This window comes from Ranitomeya imitator, chromosome 4 (genome assembly GCF_032444005.1).
Source record: "Ranitomeya imitator isolate aRanImi1 chromosome 4, aRanImi1.pri, whole genome shotgun sequence".
NCBI classification, from domain to species: domain Eukaryota; kingdom Metazoa; phylum Chordata; class Amphibia; order Anura; family Dendrobatidae; genus Ranitomeya; species Ranitomeya imitator.
In genome coordinates this window covers 20,310,803-20,332,598 of record NC_091285.1, presented here as the reverse complement: position 1 = coordinate 20,332,598, position 21,796 = coordinate 20,310,803, and the positions used below count along the sequence as shown (strand labels likewise).

The 21,796-nt window shown below is 46.5% G+C and overlaps 1 protein-coding gene across 2 annotated transcripts in view; it reads right to left on the bottom strand.

Annotated features, from left to right (window-relative positions):
* The window catches only part of KDM7A (lysine demethylase 7A), a 53,262-nt gene that overhangs the window by 31,004 nt on the left and 462 nt on the right, over positions 1-21,796 (bottom strand). For both annotated transcript variants that reach the window (XM_069763277.1, XM_069763278.1), the window contains exon 2: positions 420-505. In XM_069763277.1, coding sequence (XP_069619378.1) covers positions 420-505 — 86 coding nt within the window. The remainder of the gene's footprint in view (positions 1-419; positions 506-21,796) is intronic.

Below are 21,796 nucleotides of genomic sequence, written 5' to 3'. Positions count from 1 at the left end.
ATCTGCTACATCGTACCAGGTGGAAGCTGCGACAGCCCATCTTTTTAAATCGATCCCTTACCAGTTTTCTATAGAAACATACCCCTAATCAGACCTGCTACTCAGTACCAGGTGGAGGCTGCAACAGCCCAACTTTTTTCCAAATCTGCTGAATTCTGTACTAAAATATCTGTCTAACTATGCTGCTACATATATAGACTGATCTGCTACTCAGTACCAGGTGGAAGCTGCAGAAGCCTGAAATTTCCTGGCCTCTGACCAGGTTTCTACAGAAATGTCTCCCTTGCTACATATGTAGACAAAGCCGCTACTCAGTACCAGGTGGAAGCTGCAACAGCCCAACATTTTCCAGGTCCTGATGGGCGAATCTCTTGTGTTTTGTACTTGTGTTTTGTGACCAAATGGCTGCGTCTACTTACACTGGGAGGGCCCGTGAAGCACTTCACAGTTCGGACAGTGATAGAGGTCGATATCTGCCGCCTGATGCTCTTCAACTTTGACACAGCTGTAGGAGCGAAAGAAGAAAATAAGGAAAGTTTTAGTAAATCAGAAATTGTTAATAAAACGTTTACGAAGCATCATCGCTAGTTGTACCCTTATATTGCCATGCTATTTGCCTCCACTAGGGGGTGATCTGTATACGGCTGTCTACAGATAAGCCCCCTAGTGGTGGCATTGGGTAGGCAAAATTTCTAGAAGTGTAGTTTACAGTTTTTCTCAAGGTATACAATAGAAATTTTTAAAGGGGATGTCTGCTGAAGACACAGAATAGGTGATCAATTGTTGCTGGTTGGAGCTCCCGCACCAAATCAGGAGAAGGGGGCACTTTTATTCCTACGCAAGGTTCGACTGACGCCCCATTTATTCTTTATGAGGCAGTCAAGTGAAGCACTCAGCATTTTTTTTCCAGCAGCCTCATATAGAACAAACAGGTATAAAAGTGTCCCGTTGGGAATAAAAACTTTTTTTCTGCCGATCAGCAACAGGTGATTGTTTTCACCAGACATCCCCTTTAACAAAATTTGACATTGGTTCAAACCCTTTATGGAAGTCCGCGTCCCCTTTTGTGTACCCTTCAGCATAATTACTGAGGATAACCAAATGTAAACTTAACCCTTTAACAATAATCAACATAGAAACACGACTGCATGCAGTCCAAAACTAAAAAGCAAGTTTCCTGTAGCATTTCTGGATCTGAACTATTTTGGGAGATTTCCCTTTAAAAAGAACCTGAAACCAGGTCAAAAGTACAGACAGATTTTGGCCATGTTCCATTAGTGCTGCTCGGCTGAATAGTTTTGCTTTTTTCATTTTTAAAATCTGCCATACGGTTCCAGAGATATTGGCCTTTTTTTATTTAAGTTCTGAATCCAGAAGACACGCCCCCGAGGAATCGAGTGAGCTACGCCTTCTTGGCAAAGAGCATAAAAATTGGCCCTAAATAAAAAGGCTTATATCTCTGGAACCGTATGGCGGATTTGAAAAAAGAAAAAAGCGGAATACTCAGGGTAGCAGCGGGAATAAAATAAGACCAAAAAAATTAGCTATCTTTGACATTGGCAGGTCCTCTTTAAAGGGAATTCCACTTTCAGGCAACTTTCTAATACAGGAATGTGGAAGGCGCTGTGGGAAACCAAGAGAAGAAGCTACAGTCTACAGAATAGTGACCTGCAGGGGCAGTCCCTACAAATCGATGGTGATATAGATCACTTTTGGAATAATCTAGTCATGACATTCATTTGTACAAGTAAAAACATAGCACGCTACGTGGACGGCCCTCTCGCTCCTTCTTGCAGCACATAACGAGCAGCAGCAGCTGTTTCCAGAGTGCTGCATAAAATTGTTTGGCGACAGACCTGCCAACACTCGGATAAAAAGTCACAACTAATCTGGAGTGAGAAGCAGATGCCAAGAGTCAAAGGGAAAAAAAAAGGGATATTATTCTTGAACTCCTGCCCACGGTGGTTCTTTAACATCTCACGTCGGTCTAAACTTTTTACACCGATTCAGAGTTGCAATCCTCCTGTAGTCACACCCAAAGCTGCATAAAACATTCACACAGCTTGCCCTATGAGAACTATAGACTGTAAATGTCCCTTCAGGGGCAAATCCTGCCCAATAACCTCCATGTGTCAGTCTTCACTGCTCTTCTGGCATTCTATTCAGGAAACAGAATTCTCAGGATGAACAGTCCTATAAAATTGCTACCATATGGGGTAAAGGGGGGTGGGCGAGAAGCAAAGATACGTTTTAACCATAACAAATTTAGTCAGCAATAAATTGCTATTTTACCCTCAAAAAGTAGAATTTGAAGACTAAAAAATAAAACAATAATAATAATAATAATAATAAAAAATAATAATTATACAAATAAATACAAATAATGCAAATAAATAATAATAAATCGCAATAAATCTACTTCTCAAAAAGTAGAATTTGAAGACTAAAAAATAAAATAATAATAATAATAATAATAATAATAATAATAAAAAAAAATAATTATACAAATACAAATAAATAATAATACAAATAATGAAAATAAATAATAATAATAAATCGTAATAAATCTACTTCTCAAAAAGTAGAATTTGAAGACTAAAAAAATAAAACAAAATAAATAATAATTTATTATTATTATTAAACATTTTTATAGTGCCATTTATAATAATAATACAAATAAATAATAAAAATAATAATAAATAATAAATCGTAATGCAGCATAAAATGACTTTATAGGGCATTTATTCCCTTATTTAAAAAAAAAAAAAAAAAAAAAAAAGTATAAAATCATGAAGATGCAGCCAAAGGGAATCTGCTGCCTCAGTGATCTACCATAGAGAGCTGTAAAGGAGAGAAATGTGGCTTTGATCTTAATTACAGGAAACAGGCTGCACAACGTAATTAAGGCAATTCCCTTCAAAATGCACAAAAAAAAAAAAAAAAAAACAAACACACACAACTGCAGACAGAAAATTGTATCAGTGACGGCTCCCGGCTGTGCAGACTGCAGGAGGCAGAGCAATTAGTAGATCACTGCAGTGAAATGCATGTTCAGAGCAATACCGGAACATGATCTGATGATGATCGGCCAGGATTGAGCCTTTTGCAACATGCTGGAAAGCAAGAAACACCCCTTTAAAAACTCTGGCTGGAATCAGTGTTTTCCTGTGGGGTTAAAAAGGTCCTTGGGATGTTGGCAAAATACAGAGGGTCGATATTCCATGTTGGTACGTCGGTGTATTCCTAATGTGAACAAGGACTTATAAAACACCATTTAAAAGAGATTTAGTTTATTTATTTTTTTAATTTAAACTGAATCCCTCCCGATAGCGGCCTCTCCACTGATTCCGGAACAGTTTTTCTTTTTCTTCTATGCCCTTCTGTTCCAAAGTTATGCCCTGAGTATTAATTGTGAAAAATTTCCCATTCAACTACATGGGCGTGTACCAGACAATACTTCTCTGTGGGCGTTTGCCATTTTTCCTCTGATCCTGGCCAATCAAAAAAACGGCCACTCCTACACAGAAATTCTACGGTGTACGCCCAGTTGGCGGAACGGAAAATCTGCACAATTATTTCAGGAGGGGCATAACTTTTTAACGGAAGGTCACAGAAGAAAAAGAAAAACTGTTCCGGAATCAGTGGAGCGGCGGAAATTGGAGGAGGTACACAAGGAAATGGACCCGATGCTGAGGGGTTTTTTATTTTTTTAATGTATCTGCCAAAAATTAAAAAAAATAAATAAATAAACAGGCGGAGCTTACTTTTTGCTGCCAACTTTGTTGAAAAAAACCCCACGAGGCCAAATTAGTTTGTCATAACCACCAGCATAATTGTAATGGAGGGGGCACAAGAGAAGAAAAACTGTTCCAGAATCAGTGGAAAAAAAGGCAATCGGAGGAGGAACATATATCTAATATATAATTGCCTAGAATACTACTTCCTGCAATTTGTGCCAACTTCCTGTCCGGAGCTAATGTCCGGAGCTAATGTCCGGAGCTAATGTCCAGAGCTAATGTGCGGAGCTAATGTCCGGAGCTAATGTCCGGAGCCAATGTGCGGAGCTAATGTCCGGAGCTAATGTCCGGAGCTAATGTCCGGAGCTAATGTCCGGAGCTAATGTCCGGAGCTAATGTCCGGAGCTAATGTCCGGAGCTAATGTCCGGAGCTAATGTCCAGAGCTAATGTCCAGAGCTAATGTCCGGAGCTAATGTCCGGAGCTAATGTCCGGAGCTAATGTCCGGAGCTAATGTCCGGAGCTAATGTCCGGAGCTAATGTCCGGAGCTAATGTCCGGAGATAAGTGACGTCAACAGTGTCCAGTGTCTGATTGGTTGCCGCCTGCTGCGAGCGACCAATCAGAAACGTGCCGTACTGTGACACACTCCGCCCGCCATTTTGGTGTGATTTTTGAATTTTTACCTCACAGCAAGTTTCTACTGCGTGGAGGCGGGCCCAGTGACGTTGCTCTTCAAGCTCCTGCCGAATTTCGTCAAAAAAATGATAATACCATTTACCAAAACTATATATATTTAGTTGTGAAGTGGTTCAGTGACATTTTCACACCAATTTTGAACTTTTGTTTGGTGTTTTCTCCATATACTGCCTATTATTCACTGACTGTTGTACTGAGAGACTGCCGTTTATTAACCTCTTCTTTGCCACATTGGGTATATTGCTCTATTATTTGCCACATAAGGACATTGTCCATTATTGCCCAGCAATTTCTCTGCAATATAAACTGCCTATTTATTAATATCTGCATTCCTGCAAAGAACTATTGCCTATTATTAACTGGCTATTTTCCTACTACCTGACACTGCCTCTTATTAACCTGTTGTTTGCCACCACCACGCTTAAAGCTGTTTAGCTTAGCCAACATGAGCTCTAATAGTAAGGATACTAATGACACAGAGCCCAAAGCTGCTGATGGCGCACGTAAGATTAGGTCTGATAGAAAGTATACTAATAATGCAGAGCAAAAAGACGCCGATGCCGCACGTAAGCGCAAACAGCGTGCTAACAAGAGTACAGAGGATAGATGCAAGCGCATGGTGAGTGCAGCCATTTTTTGTTCTTTCTTACTATTATTTATTAATTGTATTATTCTTACATTTGAATAAAGTCTATATGGATTCTAGACTCCCGATTCTTTAGAATCGGGCTGCCATCTAGTATAATATATCCACACACACAGAGAAAGGTCTCCTTTAAAGACATGGCCAGTAGATAAAGCCCCCACCCAACAAAAAAAAAAAAGTAACTAGAAAAAGTAAAGTGTTATCTCTGGCACATTCCCATATGGTCAAAAAGACTTTGATGCTTATCTTCTCAGAAGGTGCCACTGCGGTTCACACCCTACTGGTGTAGTGTTTGGAGAGGTGGAAATAAACACAAGATTAAAAAAAAAAATTATAATATATATATATATATATATATATATATATATATATATATATATATATATATATATATGTGTGTGTGTGTGTATGTATGTATGTATGTATGTATGTATGTATGTATGTATGTATGTATGTATGTATGTATGTATATATATATATATATATATATATATATATATATATATATATATATATATATATATAATAAATATAGAAGAAGAGAGAGCGGTGGAGATAGCAGCGCGGTATGTGAGCGAATGTCAGACTACGAGAAAGAGAACTATGATGCCATGGACTATAGCCCCCACCCTGGATCTGCCCCATCCACCTCCCCCCACAGCTCCTACCCAACATCCCCTCAGTCCCTATCCCTATAGCCTCTATACACTTGCTTCGGCAAAACTGATGTGTATTTGGTCCTGCCAATAAAGCTTCTTTGAATCTTGAATCTTGAATCTATATTTTACACACACAATGTGTGTGTGTGTGTGTGTTTTTGCTTCTCACGGATAGAACTCCAACCCTTTATTAGTATTAAATAAAAAATAAAAAAAACGCTTCTTTTGGATCCAAGTTACTTATTAAGCTCGACGACTAATCATTGGGTCCGTCAAACTAAAGAAAGAAAAAAAATAGAATTTATATTTATATATATATATATATATATATATATATATATATATATATATATATATATATATATATATATATATATATATATATATATATATATATATCTCAATTTTAATTATGTAATGATTACGGCATATAAGGCCAGGTGCTGAAGGGCGTACGTCACGGACTGTATACGGCCCACAATGTCTTATCGGACCGGGGTTCCTCATACGTGTCCGAATCAGGAGACTTGCAGAAAGCGCGGCCATTGCCTGTTTGTGGATGAAATAAGCCAGTTTGAACCGGACATAAGCCTCATGAGAATAGTGGAGAACCCCCTGGGGTGCGGTCAAAACAATCATGGCTGACCGATTATGAAAACGCCTTGACCACAATCGCCATCATCACATTTGACAATTTCCGTGGTCAGGCAGGCCGCATTATACAGAGCAATGACCAGTGGTCTCCTGTAGTCGCACTATGAGCTACGGAAAAACAGTCAAAAAGTAAAATAAATGGCTTTGTTTATATATGAAAACTGGGGCTCCTAGCAACCAATCGCAGAGCAGCTTTCATGTTCCCAGAGCAGCTTTAGAAATGGAAGCTGAGCTCTGGTTGGTTGCCATAGGCAACACGGCCTAGTCGGTATAATGGTTGTTAGAACAGGCCGAATTTTCACACTAGGCCACAGAATAGTGCTGTGAGGTGATCCGAGCAGGCCATTATTCACACCCGAAGTGGTTACTGATGTAACCGACGCACCCTGCACTCGTCAGCCATATTTAATCACCTTTATATTCTTTTAAAGTCTCCCAGGTAAACTATGTGAAAACGCGATGTGTCAGTCCCCAACAAAATATCCATCCATACCACCTGGCAGTCGTGGTAAAAAGTGCAAGGTTGACCCGTTTCAATAGGAACTGCTCATTGGCTTAATGGAAACTATTGTTCCCTGTTATCAGCCAGAGCGACGCTGACCCGTTTTAATACGGCCTATTCATCGGCTTAATGCAAAGTATTGCTCACTGTTATCAGCCAGATCATATCATAGCTTTACGCGTCCTCATCTGGCGCCATATTCTCAAAATTGGCGTGATTAGACCAACTGAGGCAATCCGGATAAGAAAGCAATAAACCGCCAAAGGATTAGGTGCATTGAAGGATAGATTACCGCCATATTGGGGGGGGGGGGGGTGGAAACCTGCGAAACGCTATCACTTTGTCAGGGGATAATATGGTGACGAATCGTAATATAAGGAGTAATAAAAGAAGTTTAAAAAAAAACAAAAAAAAACTACGGTATGTTGATAAAACGCCGTATTTTGAGGCATGAAAGACGAGCCCCGGTGTGTCTCGCGCTTCATTTACATCCTTAACAAATTGAGAAAGCGCGTCACTTATAGGAGGACAGGTCTCCCTAATTTATGAGCGGATAACGATACACAGGCATGAGGCGCGCATTAAAGTTTCACGGGGTTGCGTTACACGGTTATGATACATGACGGCCGCTCTTGAAAAGCAAATGGCACCGACCTCTGCTAATAATTTATGAAGGGCCATATGGCAGCGTATCGCGTGAACCTTGTGGTTGCGAAGTACAGTAAATGACGCCCACAGGGAATGGAAAAATGTGGGTGTCTTAAAGGTGAAGGCAAAAAAAAAAAAAAAAGTGTCGGGGGATGGGCACACGACACGTTGACTTAAATTGCCCTTTAAAGCTTCGCCTTTGATCACTTTCCACTTTAAGTGACTGTCTCAAGAGCAGCGCCAGTGGATCACAACCCAAGCCGGGCCTACATTGCGCCAGGGGTAATCAAGTGGCAGAAAAGCACATCCTAACGAGAAGTCGCATTGTAGAGGGCCTTTTAAATCCTCCTAACGAGTCCCAAAAATAAAGCCCACGCCTGTCCTTTTTGACAGCTGCAGACTTCTTGAATGCTCACAAGATCGATAGCAAATTGTTTACCAGCGGTAGTCAAACATTTAAGTTAACGGTGGTCGGTCTCCTAGGCAACAAGTTATAAACAAAAGAAAAAAGTGTTGATATCTCGAAAACGACAGAATTTTTGCATTAAATTGCAAAAGTGCTTGTTTTTACAAGCTCTATCTATCTGGGAAAATGAAAGTAACCCTTTAAAAAGGGATTGGAAGTAGTAATCTAATATATGATTACATAAGAAAGAAAAAAAAAAAAAAAAACTAGGACCATTAAGTTGACACTCAAATTATTTTTTTCTTGTTTTGTGTGTTAAAGGGCAGCAATGATAAATATTTCACAACAAGCCCGGCCAGCTCCAGCGTTGTGCTAGTAGAATGGTGAAGCAGAGACAATGGCGTCCGCGGCGGCCCCCTCGGGCGTCCTCTGTATATCACTTTAATGTCACATTCTCTATGAGGAACCTTCGGGGGCCGAAGCAATACAAGACTCCGACACCAAGACTACAAGTCTCCCGTTGCCATGCCATATGCATCTTTTCCTGGAAGCCCTGAATTGCTGCGCTCCTGTTATTCCTCCTGGAAATATACCGAATTTACAGGAAGAGTTAAAAGAGGAAATTTTAAAGAAGCGGATATTGGACAGGTCTTTCAATGAAAGTCTAAAATATGGAGAAATAATTAGCGAGGGGTTAAAAATCTCTCCTATAAATCAGCCGAAGGGAAAAAAAAAAAAAAAAAACCTGCTGATGTCAATGTTCTAAGCAAAGGCTGATCTACGATCCTTGGTTCAGCTGTGGTCCAAGCAGATGGGAAGGAAGGTGCAATTTTCCCAGAGATCGATGACCGCGCGGATTTATCAGGCCATTCATAAGCACTTTACCGACAATTAATGCACTGCCGGTAATATGGATGTATCAATCCATGGGGGGCTCAATGGGCCGAACTCAAAGCATCAATGACCCCTGAAGTCATTTAGTAATTTGCAGCCTCTTTCCATAAAGAAAAAGAAAAACAAAAATGATATACGGTAGATAGATATATATAGCTATGGAGTACTAAAGAAAAACTATCACACACGAGCCAAGTTCACATAAGGACACAAGGAAAAAAAAAAAAAATTGAGGCGGGCCTACAACACTCTACGCTACCGCGTACTGCATGCCAGGTGTAGGGTTTTATACAATCACTATATATTCAGGGGGTGAAAAAAAAAAAATTATTGGAGCCAGGACCTGGCCTCAGCCGAATGTGCCGTGTTCTCCCTGAAGTGCTACGCAGGAACAAAGCATGGAGGATTATATTACAATGGAGCCGAACAGGCTGCTAGGGCGCGCGTCGGTGCAGAGGTGTTAAAAGCCGCAAAGTCTCCCGTCGTTAATAGTCGACGTGAAGTCAAACGAGAAAGTAAGGCAGGTTTCAAATAAGATTCGATACAGAAAAATCGACCTACACAGCAAGATAAAAGTAAAAAAAAATTAAAGTAAAGAAGGAGATAAAAATTGAAAATTTTGGCAAATTTGAAACAATGTTAGAACTGTAATAAACATTTAATTTTTTTACAGCATTTTCAACGTGGGGTGATGAGATTGAATTCTAGAACAAAAAGTTAATTGCTCGGAGGCGAGATACTCGAGAGGCCAAAACACGGCAATCAGGAGGGGATACAGTCCTCGAACCTGGGACCGGTGCCAATACAACATACCTTGACAAAAAAAAAAAACAGGCGATCAGATCCTAAAGCCTCGATTCGCCAAGTACGTAGTGTTCTGTCCCCGTCAGGCTCACTTCCACTTCTAGACAATGGTTTCCACAAGGGACCGTGAAGTGGAACAATCTAATCTGTTTGGAGCTCTGAAGCCAAACAGCTCGTCAGGACGGCTGGAAACAGTCAGAGACCGTTTCTCGAGCACAATTTCCATGTGCACCTGCTACCTATATACAGAAGCCGCCATTCTGAGAACTGTCAGGACTAGGAGGCTACTCATTCTATGAGGAACCTTTGCGAAAACATTACCTAAGAGCTCCGGGTCATCATCGACTCATTCCGCTCATACCTCTTCCATCACCAACCAAGGTCAAGAGACAAGCTTTTCAGGGTCAGACATCAAATGATTGACTCCTGAAGAAGGGTGCGGGTCTTAAGATGCAGTCCACGCCATCGAAAAAGCCAGAAAAATTTGGACTGGCACACAAGAAAAGCTGAGAATCTTCCCGTGGGCCTGACAGAAGACTGGCCAGATGCCCAAGATTAGAGTTCTCCAACCTGTAGTTCTTTAGCTGTTGATAAACTAAAACTTCCAGCATACCAAGTTTGAGTCCACTGCTTTAGCTAGATGTAGGCCAAAAGCAAATTTTTCTAACTACATCCGATACATAAACTTTACCACCAAGCAGTGTGTTGACGGAAGGGCCATGTCGGAGCCCATTTTGGTGGAGTCGGTGTCATGCAAATTGGGGCATTGGAGATTTGGCTTACCGGCTCCACAGCCCTGGTAGGGCTGTGCAGTTGGAGTCAGAGCCCATTTTGGTGGAGTCGGTGTCATGGAAGTTGAGGAGTCGGAGTTTTGGATTACTAACTCCACAGCCCTGATTGACGGGAAATAAGATTGGCCGATATCAATGCTTCCTAATTATCGCCCCATCTGAACAACCTGACAATCTCTTGACGCACAAGCAAAATGTTCCTTCATGCACCTAAATGATTTCCAATCTTAGCTAAAAAAAAAAATTCATCGTTCTCGGCAGCACGTGTGTTGCCAAGAACAACAATAGTCGTGTTGACAATTGCCCAGTGTGTATGGAATCAAGTTTGGCCCCGTCAAAAAAAGGGTACAGAGAAACTGATAATCGCCTTCCTTGTAAACGATCGATGATGGTTTAACGGCCACATGATAACCTAGTCCCAGGTGAAAATAAAGGATCAGACATTCCGAGATCCAACATGTCCACTCTTACTCTCCTGACATCTGCCATAAGAACAGTAAAGGAGGCCAAACATCTTCTAGAGTTGTCATCTGAATACTCAATCGCATGACAACGCTTTCTCCCAACCCAATGGTCCCGATTCATTGGCGAGGGGGTACAAAGGCTTTGCCAGACACGTTGGAAAGAGGCTCATCTCCCGGGAGGACAAAAAAAAAAAAAGAGAACAGATTTTTTATTTCGCTCTCCTCTACCTGAAATCATCAGTCGTAGAAGCGTCAGGAGGCCGCAATACACACTAGTTGGTTGACCGGTCTTGACCAAAATTGTCAGATTCAGGTTAGATGACTGGACAGTTCGACACTCTGCCCGATTCAGGGAAAAAAGATTGGGCATGTCAGATTTCAACATCTTTTATTTTTTCCCTCTCACAAGAGATAAGTTGTTTGGCATTGGCTTGTTTCTCTCTCCCCGATGAACTGATGCGAGGATGGACAGTAGTTCGCTTTCAACTGGATGCCCATTTGGCTAAGGACTATGGCCAACTTTAAGCACATCCATCATGGTATACGAGACCTCGGCTTATGGTCCAAGCCTTCAATTCCAATCCAATTTTTTTTTTTTTTTTTGAAAAATGAAATTTTTTTATAACATATATCACTCATTGCTCCTGAAGAGGCCACAACTGGTCAGTAATTGACTGCCCGTCGCTGGAAGCCGGAAACTCTTCTAGACGCCAGATGGGCTCGGGAATCATTACGGCTCCTCATTACTCGCCCCGTGTAACGAAACGTTCCAAATGATTCTGCACTTCATTCCCGACACCAATCAACAGAAATTAGACACTCGCTTAGGCAAATGACGATTAAGGGGAAAAAAAAAAAAAAAAAAAATCAACTAACGAGAAAAGCTCATCACGAATCTGCAGAAGAGAAAAAAAAAACAAAAACATAAAAATACGAGGCAGCAGGTGAGACATTATGTAAGAGCACAACCGCGGCGAGATGTCGTTTCGCGAGAGCGCTAAATATTTACACAGCAATTGATTCCAAGTGTCGCTTACACCGACAATCAATGCGGGTGCACACATGGCAACCGCCGCACATGAGCCCCGCTGATTAGCACCGCGACAAGACCGGCGGGATCTATCCTACGGCACTAATCCGCGTACAGGTAAATATCAAGTTCTCTTTCATTAGGGGGCGACGAAAGAAAATTCCCTTTTCAATTTGTAAAAAACACTTCCCAAGAATCTGAATGGAATAAATCAATCGGAACATCCCAGAGCTGCATTCACAACTTTGTTGGTCGCCATTGGAAATTGTAAACACACCAGCAGAATAGTGAGTGCAGCTCTGGGGTATAATACAGGATGTAACTCAGGATCAGTAATGTAATCTATGTACACAGTGACTGCACCAGCAGAATAGTGAGTGCAGCTCTGGAGTATAATACAGGATGTAACTCAGGATCAGTAATATAATGTATGTACACAGTGACTGCACCAGCAGAATAGTGAGTGCAGCTCTGGGGTATAATACAGGATGTAACTCAGGATCAGTAATGTAATGTATGTACACAGTGACTGCACCAGCAGAATAGTGAGCGCAGCTCTGGAGTATAATACAGGATGTAACTCAGGATCAGTAATGTAATGTATGTACACAGTGACTGCACCAGCAGAATAGTGAGTGCAGCTCTGGAGTATAATACAGGATATAACTCAGGATCAGTAATGTAATGTATGTACACAGTGACTGCACCAGCAGAATAGTGAGGGCAGCTCTGGGGTATAATACAGGATGTAACTCAGGATCAGTAATGTAATGTATGTACACAGTGACAGCACCAGCAGAATAGTGAGCGCAGCTCTGGGGTATAATACAGGATGTAACTCAGGATCAGTAATGTAATGTATGTACACAGTGACTGCACCAGCAGAATAGTGAGTGCAGCTCTGGAGTATAATACAGGGTGTAACTCAGGATCAGTAATGTAATGTATGTACACAGTGACTACACCAGCAGAATAGTGAGTGCAGCTCTGGGGTATAATACAGGATGTAACTCAGGATCAGTAATGTAATGCATGTACACAGTGACTACACCAGCAGAATAGTGAGTGCAGCTCTGGGGTATAATACAGGATATAACTCAGGATCAGTAATGTAATGTATGTACACAGTGACAGCACCAGCAGAATAGTGAGCGCAGCTCTGGGGTATAATACAGGATGTAACTCAGGATCAGTAATGTAATGCATGTACACAGTGACTACACCAGCAGAATAGTGAGTGCAGCTCTGGAGTATAATGAAAAATGTATTGGTCGTTACCGAAAAGGGGGCTGACTTAAGTATTGAAACACAGGAAACTCACTCCCATGTCGCGTTACAGAACCCGGGACCCACACAGATATATGAAGACAAGGGCCAATTTGTACATATAACTGTAAAGTTCAGTGCAATATGAGGAACACAAGTGATTTCTTAAGCAGAGGACGTTTTTTAATGTAATCTTTAAAGAGACTTTTTGTGCATCTTAATTGCAACGTTTTAAATGGCTGAAACTTATCGCAGCCAAAAGGACGATCCGCACCGACAGCAGCGGCTCTGCGGACAATAGAAAGCTTCTGTAATTCTACGGATGCATTGATGATGGATTATCCCCTTCTGCAACATCAAAGGAAATCCTTTATCTTTTCAACACACAAAACGACGATTACAATACCTTCATGGATACCCGGGGCTACCAGTCGGGCTCAAAAACAGGCGAACATGGAGGGAGGAGGGTGGCGGTATCATGATAAAGTAGATGCTTCTCTTCTGTCAAGTCTGTTTGTTGGCTACAACAATATCTAATATCTTTTGCATTCAGGAAACAGGGGAGAGGCTTCTGCTGCAGCCAGCTGTCTTATAGACACTAAACAGTAAGGGAGAGGAGAGTCGTGGCTGGTCTCCACACGTCCCACGCCAGTCTCCTCGCACCGCTCCATACGTCCCGTGCCAGTCTCCTCTAAACCGCTCCACACGTCCCGTGCCAGTCTCCTCGCGCCGCTCCACACGTCCCGTGCCAGTTTCCTCGCGCCGCTCCACACGTCCCGTGCCAGTCTCCTCGCGCCGCTCCACACGTCCCGTGCCAGTCTCCTCGCGCCGCTCCACACGTTACGTGCCAGTCTCCTCGCGCCGCTCCACACGTCACGTGCCAGTCTCCTCGCGCCGCTCCACACGTCCCGTGCCAGTCTCCTCGCGCCGCTCCACACGTCCCGTGCCAGTCTCCTTGTGCCGCTCCACACGTCCCGTGCCAGTCTCCACGCGCTGCTCCACACGTCCCGTGCCAGTCTCCTCGTGCTAGTCTCCTCGCGCCGCTCCACACGTCCCGTGCTAGTCTCCTCATGCCAGTCTCCTCGCACCGCTCCACACGTCCCGTGCCAGTCTCCTCGCGCCGCTCCACACGTCCCGTGCCAGTCTCCTCATGCCAGTCTCCTCGCACCGCTCCACACGTCCCGTGTCAGTCTCCTCGCACCGCCCCACATGTCCCGTGCCAGTCTCCTCACGTTGCGCCACATGTCCCACGCCAGTCTCCTCGCACCGCTCCACACGTCCATTGGCAGTCTCCTCGTGCCGCTCCACACGTCCCGTGCCAGTCTCCTCGCGCCACTCCACATGTCCCGTGCTAGTCTCCTCGCGCCGCTCCACACGTCCCGTGCTAGTCTCCTCATGCCAGTCTCCTCGCACCGCTCCACACGTCCCGTGCCAGTCTCCTCGCGCCGCTCCACACGTCCCGTGCCAGTCTCCTCGCGCCGCTCCACACGTCCCGTGCCAGTCTCCTTGCGCCGCTCCACACGTCCCGTGCCAGTCTCCTCGCGCCGCTCCACACGTCCCGTGCCAGTCTCCTCGTGCTAGTCTCCTCGCGCCGCTCCACACATCCCGTGCTAGTCTCCTCGTGCCAGTCTCCTCGCACCGCTCCACACGTCCCGTGCCAGTCTCCTCGCGCCGCTCCACACGTCCCGTGCCAGTCTCCTCGCACCGCTCCACACGTCCCGTGTCAGTCTCCTCGCACCGCCCCACATGTCCCGTGCCAGTCTCCTCACGTTGCGCCACATGTCCCACGCCAGTCTCCTCGCACCGCTCCACACGTCCATTGGCAGTCTCCGCGCGCCGCTCCACACGTCCCACGCCAGTCTCCTCGCGCCGCTACACACGTCCCACGCCAGTCTCCTCGCGCCGCTACACACGTCCCACGCCAGTCTCCTCGCGCCGCTACACACGTCCCACGCCAGTCTCCTCGCGCCGCTACACACGTCCCACGCCAGTCTCCTCGCGCCGCTACACACGTCCCGTGCCAGTCTCCTCATGCCAGTCTCCTCGCACCGCTCCACACGTCCCGTGTCAGTCTCCTCGCACCGCCCCACATGTCCCGTGCCAGTCTCCTCACGTTGCGCCACATGTCCCACGCCAGTCTCCTCGCGCCACTCCACATGTCCTGTGCCAGTCTCCGCGCGCCGCTCCACACGTCCCACGCCAGTCTCCTCGCGCCGCTACACACGTCCCACGCCAGTCTCCTCGCGCCGCTACACACGTCCCACGCCAGTCTCCTCGCGCCGCTACACACGTCCCACGCCAGTCTCCTCGCGCCGCTACACACGTCCCACGCCAGTCTCCTCGCGCCGCTACACACGTCCCACGCCAGTCTCCTCGCGCCGCTACACACGTCCCACGCCAGTCTCCTCGCGCCGCTACACACGTCCCACGCCAGTCTCCTCGCGCCGCTACACACGTCCCACGCCAGTCTCCTCGCGCCGCTACACACGTCTCACGCCAGTCATCGCGCCGCTACACACGTCCCACGCCAGTCTCCTCGCGCCGCTACACACGTCCCACGCCAGTCTCCTCGCGCCGCTACACACGTCCCACGCCAGTCTCCTCGCGCCGCTACACACGTCCCACGCCAGTCTCCTCGCGCCGCTACACACGTCCCACGCCAGTCTCCTCGCGCCGCTACACACGTCCCACGCCAGTCTCCTCGCGCCGCTACACACGTCCCACGCCAGTCTCCTCGCGCCGCTACACACGTCCCACGCCAGTCTCCTCGCGCCGCTACACACGTCCCACGCCAGTCTCCTCGCGCCGCTCCACACGTCTCACGCCAGTCTCCTCGCGCCGCTCCACACGTCCCGTACCAGTCTCCTCGCGCCGCTCCACACGTCCCGTGCCAGTCTCCTCGCGCCGCTCCACATGTCCCGTGCCAGTCTGCTTGCGCCGCTCCACACGTCCTGTGCCAGTCTCCTTGCGCTACTGCTCTTCACATTCTCTTCTGGCAGGGAGCGTCACAATATCTCTGGAGCCAATTAAGAATCCACCAACCGGCTACAGGAGTAATGTTCCATCTGAACCGGAAGAGGATACTAGGAGACAGTTTTTTCCAGCTCAGACAGCGCGGCGCTGGAGCAGCCGGTGGCCACTGATTGGTTGACTTTTCACGTGAAGTCCCTCAGAAGAGGAAGTGAGGAGACTGGCAGCGCACTTGGGCAGTTTCCTGTATACTCCCAGCTGATCGCAGGGGGATTAAGCTGCCGGATCTGTTGTGATCAACTGATCATTAGTGGGTCCTTACTTCAGGACAGCCGGGACAACAGTCTTTAATGTACCAGATAATTAGTTCTGCAATGAGTGAAAAAAAAAAAAAAATATGGAGAATAAAGCACATTAGGAAACATTGAATTGGAGATATTACGGGCCTTGGGAAATCCAATCTAGAGCACACATCCATCATCAGTGTCCCTGGCACTGCCCGCACGCACCATAAAGCATTATCATCAAAATCCACTTTTCCTAAATCAGCGGCGCGGCCTCAGCCGGTGCCAGCGGCGTGGCGTCACGATCACATCTGAAAGGCTGAGGAACTTCCCGTCACACCAGAGCGGTTCTGCTGTCAAAGCCCCGGAGCGCTCGCCGTTCAGTGCGCCGGCGGCCTCAATCATAGGCGAATACATTACAGCGTCTACAGAACGGGAAGCAGAGGCGAAGGATGACAGCTGGAGTAGCGGAGAAGACCGATGACGTAGCCATGACTGATACTACAAGCAGCACAAAAGCGGGACACACCACTAACTTGAGGCCGCCCTTCCCTGGGAAGAGGAGCTAGCCCCCTGATCAAGGCCGTCCCCCAAGCAACTGGCCATTGTCTGAGCCCCTGGGCGCAGACAGCCCTCCAAGAGGCACACCGGCCCCTGAGGTGCAGACAGCCCGCCGTCAAGAGGCACGCCGGCCCCTGAGGTGCAGACAGCCCGCCGCCAAGAGACACGCCGGCCCCAGGGTGCAGACAGCTTGCCGCCAAGAGGCATGCCAGCCCAAGGGCGCAAATAGCCCGCCGCCAAGAGACACGCCGGCCCCTGGGCGCAAACAGCCCACCACCAAGAGGCATGCCAGCCCAAGAGCGCAAGTAGCCCGCCGCCAAGAGGCATGCCGGCACTAGGGGGCAAACAGCCCGCCGCCAAGAGGCATTCCGGCACTAGGCGGCAAACAGCCCGCCGCCAAGAGGCATTCCGGCACTAGGGGGCAAACAGCCCGCCGCCAAGAGGCATTCCGGCACTAGGGGGCAAACAGCCCGCCGCCAAGAGGCATTCCGGCACTAGGGGGCAAACAGCCCGCCGCCAAGAGGCATTCCGGCACTAGGGGGCAAACAGCCCGCTGCCAAGAGGCATGCCGGGCCCAAGGCACAGACAGCCCACTGCCAAGAGGCGCGCCGGCCCCTCGGGCACAAACAGCCTGCCGCCAAGAGGCACACTGGCCCCAGACAGCCCGCTGCCAAGTGGCACGTCGGCCCCAGCCTGCCGCATGACAAGACTCTACTTAGGATAAGCACCCGACCATTCGACGACAGACGCACTGGCTCCTTCACAAGACTCCCATCCACACTCCACAGATCACATGCCGGCCCCTGTCAAAACGTATACAACATGTCACAAAAACAAAATATGTAACCTATCCAGAGAAGTAAAATAAAAAAGTACCACCAATCACAAGAACGGGGGTCTGCAATTCCCTGTGTAAGTGGAGTTGTAGTGAGCATGTGCGACCACTGCTCTGGTCACTGGCGGTGGTCGCACATGCTCACTACCGCTCCTTTCACACAGGCGATCAGTCATCATCTATCCAGTTGATAGAAGACAAATATTGTTAACAGGACAACCATTTCACCTGGTTGTGCCACTACGGCTAGTACGAAGTCCCACCTACATGGTGGTTTCCTCATCGATCAGTTTATTTATTCCCCCGAGGTAGCTATAAAAATGCAAAAGGAGAATAAATCCGGTCCCTTTATTGCAAAACGTCACGTTCTTCTCACGCTCAGAAAACAAAAAAACGGCACAATAGGACACAGACTGCAACCAAACATCACGGAAGCATCATTGTCACACCGGGCTGCGATTCATCAATGCGGCCACTGGGGGCAGAGGGAACTCTTGTTTTGTTTAAATGGGAGGATTTAAATGTCCTCACAGCCATGCTGTCAATCAGCGGCGGCTCCCCTTACAATCACAACCTCCCTCCTCCCCCGGCGTCTGAGCAAATACCCCCGGCCTGGTGCCTGAAAACAAAGCTGAAACCAGAGCAGAGCAAAACAAGCCACACAATAAAGAAAAAAGAAAGAAAGAAACAACTGGCTGCTGCAATAACCTGGGTAAAAACCTGTATGGGGACACCGGGGACGAGCAGGGACTACTTTCCTTTGTTCAAATGACCACAAAAACCTTCTATATTTATAAATACAGTGTTAGGTCGCACATGGGACCCGACCACATGGCTGATCCGCACTCCCAACCATCACGGATCCGGATCCGTAAAGTTCCCAGCTGTCATTTCCGCGCCCGCATGATTCCGCCACCGCCGGTTATTACGTAACAGGCAAACAAAAGGCACCGGCAGATAATAAGGGCACTGGTAATGTGGGCGATTATGAGCCATTGTCTGTGGGAGGGTGATGATCAAGACGCCCGATATCACGCTGCATCATCACAACACGCCACAGAAAAAAGGTCACAAAGCACATGTTATAGCGGCGGCAGCAGTCACATTGGAACCCACGCCGGCTCTCTCCGCTTCACACACAACTTCTAGTCGGGTCGTTAACGACAGACTCAGAAGTACAAACCCTACACCCCCCTCTATAGACAATGCAGAATGCCTAGGTTATAGCAGCCGGGCTATAAAGTCACCACTTTGGGAGGGGGAGGGGGGGGGCACTTATTTTCTAGGTACACAAACGTTCCATAACTAATTTATAGATCATGGAGGGGCTGGTATAATCTATGCAACAGCTACAACTGGACAGGAGACTATGGAGACTAGACTGCTATAACATAGGCATGGAGGGGCTGGTATAATCTATACAACAACAACTACAACTGGACATTATGGAGACTAGACTGCTATAACATAGGCATGGAGGGGCTGGTAAAATCTATGCAACAACTACAACTGGACAGGACACCATGGAGACTAGACTGCTATAACATAGGCATGGAGGGGCTGGTAAAATCTATGCAACAACTACAACTGGACAGGACACCATGGAGACTAGACTGCTATAACATAGGCATGGATGGGCTGGTATAATCTATGTATAACAACTACAACTGGACAGGACACCATGGAGACTAGACTGCTATAACCTAGGCATGGAGGGGCTGGTAAAATCTATGCAACAACTACAACTGGACAGGACACCATGGAGACTAGACTGCTATAACATAGGCATGGATGGGCTGGTATAATCTATGTATAACAACTACAACTGGACAGGACACTATGGAGACTAGACTGCTATAACATAGGCATGGAGGGGCTGGTATAATCTATGCAACAACTACAACTGGACAGGACACCATGAAGACTAGACTGCTATAACCTAGGCATGGAGGGGCTGGTATAATCTATGCAACAGCTACAACTGGACATGACACTATGGAGACTAGACTGCTGTAACATAGATTGTACTAGCCCCTCCATGCCTATGTTATAGCAGTCTAGTCTCCATAGTGTCCTGTCCAGTTGTAGTTGTTATACATAGATTATACTAGTTCCTCCATGCCTATGTATAACAACTACAACTGGACAGGACACTATGGAGACTAGACTGCTATAACATAGGCATGGAGGGGCTGGTATAATCTATGCAAGAACTACAACTGGACAGGACACTATGGAGAATAGACTACTATAACATAGGCATGGAGGGGCTGGTATAATCTATGTATAACAACTACAACTGGACATGACATTATGGAGACTAGACTGCTATAACATAGGCATAGAGAGGCTGGTATAATCTGAGAAATGTATTTTGGAAAGCTGATATAACACAGGCATGTCTCCTATCCGGGGGGTGGGTGCTGCTAAAGACCAATAACCGATAACCTAGGCTGCTAGAACATAAGCATGATCCTACTTTATATTACAACTTGGTGGGAGGATAAGCAAAATCTGGGGGATAGGGGCGGCTGGTATGACATAGGCAAGTCACCAGTCGTGGCTGGTATGACCTATGCATGATCAATAACCTAGTGACGTTTTTACTTTCAGGGGAGAAAAGGGGGGCGGCTGCTATAACACAGGCATAGCCATACTTTACAAACTAACTTGTAACGTCCATAACTCGGTGGCTGGTATAACATAGGCATAACCGCACTTTTTAAACTAACTTATGATTTTTATTTTAATCCCGGGGGGGGGGGGGGGGCGCTGCAATAACATAGGCATGACGCTAGCCAATGGAAACTGCTATAAGGCATGACACTAGTCAGCGGAAGCTGCTATAACCTAAGCATGATGCTAGTCAGCGGAAGCTGCTGTAACATAGGCATGACGCTAGTCAGTGGAAGCTGCTGTAACGTAGGCATGTCGCTAGTCAATGGAAGCTGCTGTAACGTAGGCATGTCGCTAGTCAGCGGAAGCTGCTATAAAGTAGGCATGTCACTAGCCAATGGAAGCTGCTATAATGTAGGCATGACACTAGCCAATGGAAGCTGCTATAACGTAGGCATGACGCTAGCCAACAGAAGCAGCTATAACGTAGGCATGTCGCTAGCCAATGGAAGCTGCTATAACGTAGGCATGTCGCTAGTCAGCGGAAGCTGCTATAAAGTAGGCATGTCACTAGCCAATGGAAGCTGCTATGACGCAGGCATGTCGCTAGCCAATGGAAGCTGCTATAACGTAGGCATGACGCTAGCCAACAGAAGCAGCTATAACGTAGGCATGTCGCTAGCCAATGGAAGCTGCTATAACGTAGGCATGTCGCTAGTCAGCGGAAGCGGCTATAAAGTAGGCATGTCACTAGCCAATGGAAGCTGCTATAATGTAGGCATGACACTAGCCAATGGAAGCTGCTATAACGTAGGCATGACACTAGCCAATGGAAGCTGCTATAACGTAGGCATGACGCTAGCCAATGGAAGCTGCTATAACGTAGGCATGATGCTAGCCAATGGAAGTTGCTATAACGTAAGCATGTACCTAGTATTTGGAAGCTGTATAACACGCATGCCACTGGTCTTTAGAAGCTGCTATAACATAGGTATACCACTGGTCTTTAGAAGCTGTATATCATAGGCATGCCACTGCTCTTTAAAAGCCTTTGGAAGCTGCTATAACATAGGTAAGCCACTAGTCTTTGGAAGCTGCTAAAACCCATTCAAGACTAATAACCTAGCGATGTCCTTACTTTTTTTTTTTTTTTATAGGAGGGGGGGTGGTCAGCTATAACATAGGCATGGCTACATTTTAAAACTGGGGGTGACTCACTTGCCCGTTAGCTTTTTTTAGGGGTCTGCTATAACCTAGGCATATTCATACTTAAGAAAGCAAACTGTGAGAACTTGTGAGGGGGGTGACCTGCGCTCGTCTCTACTTTTTGGG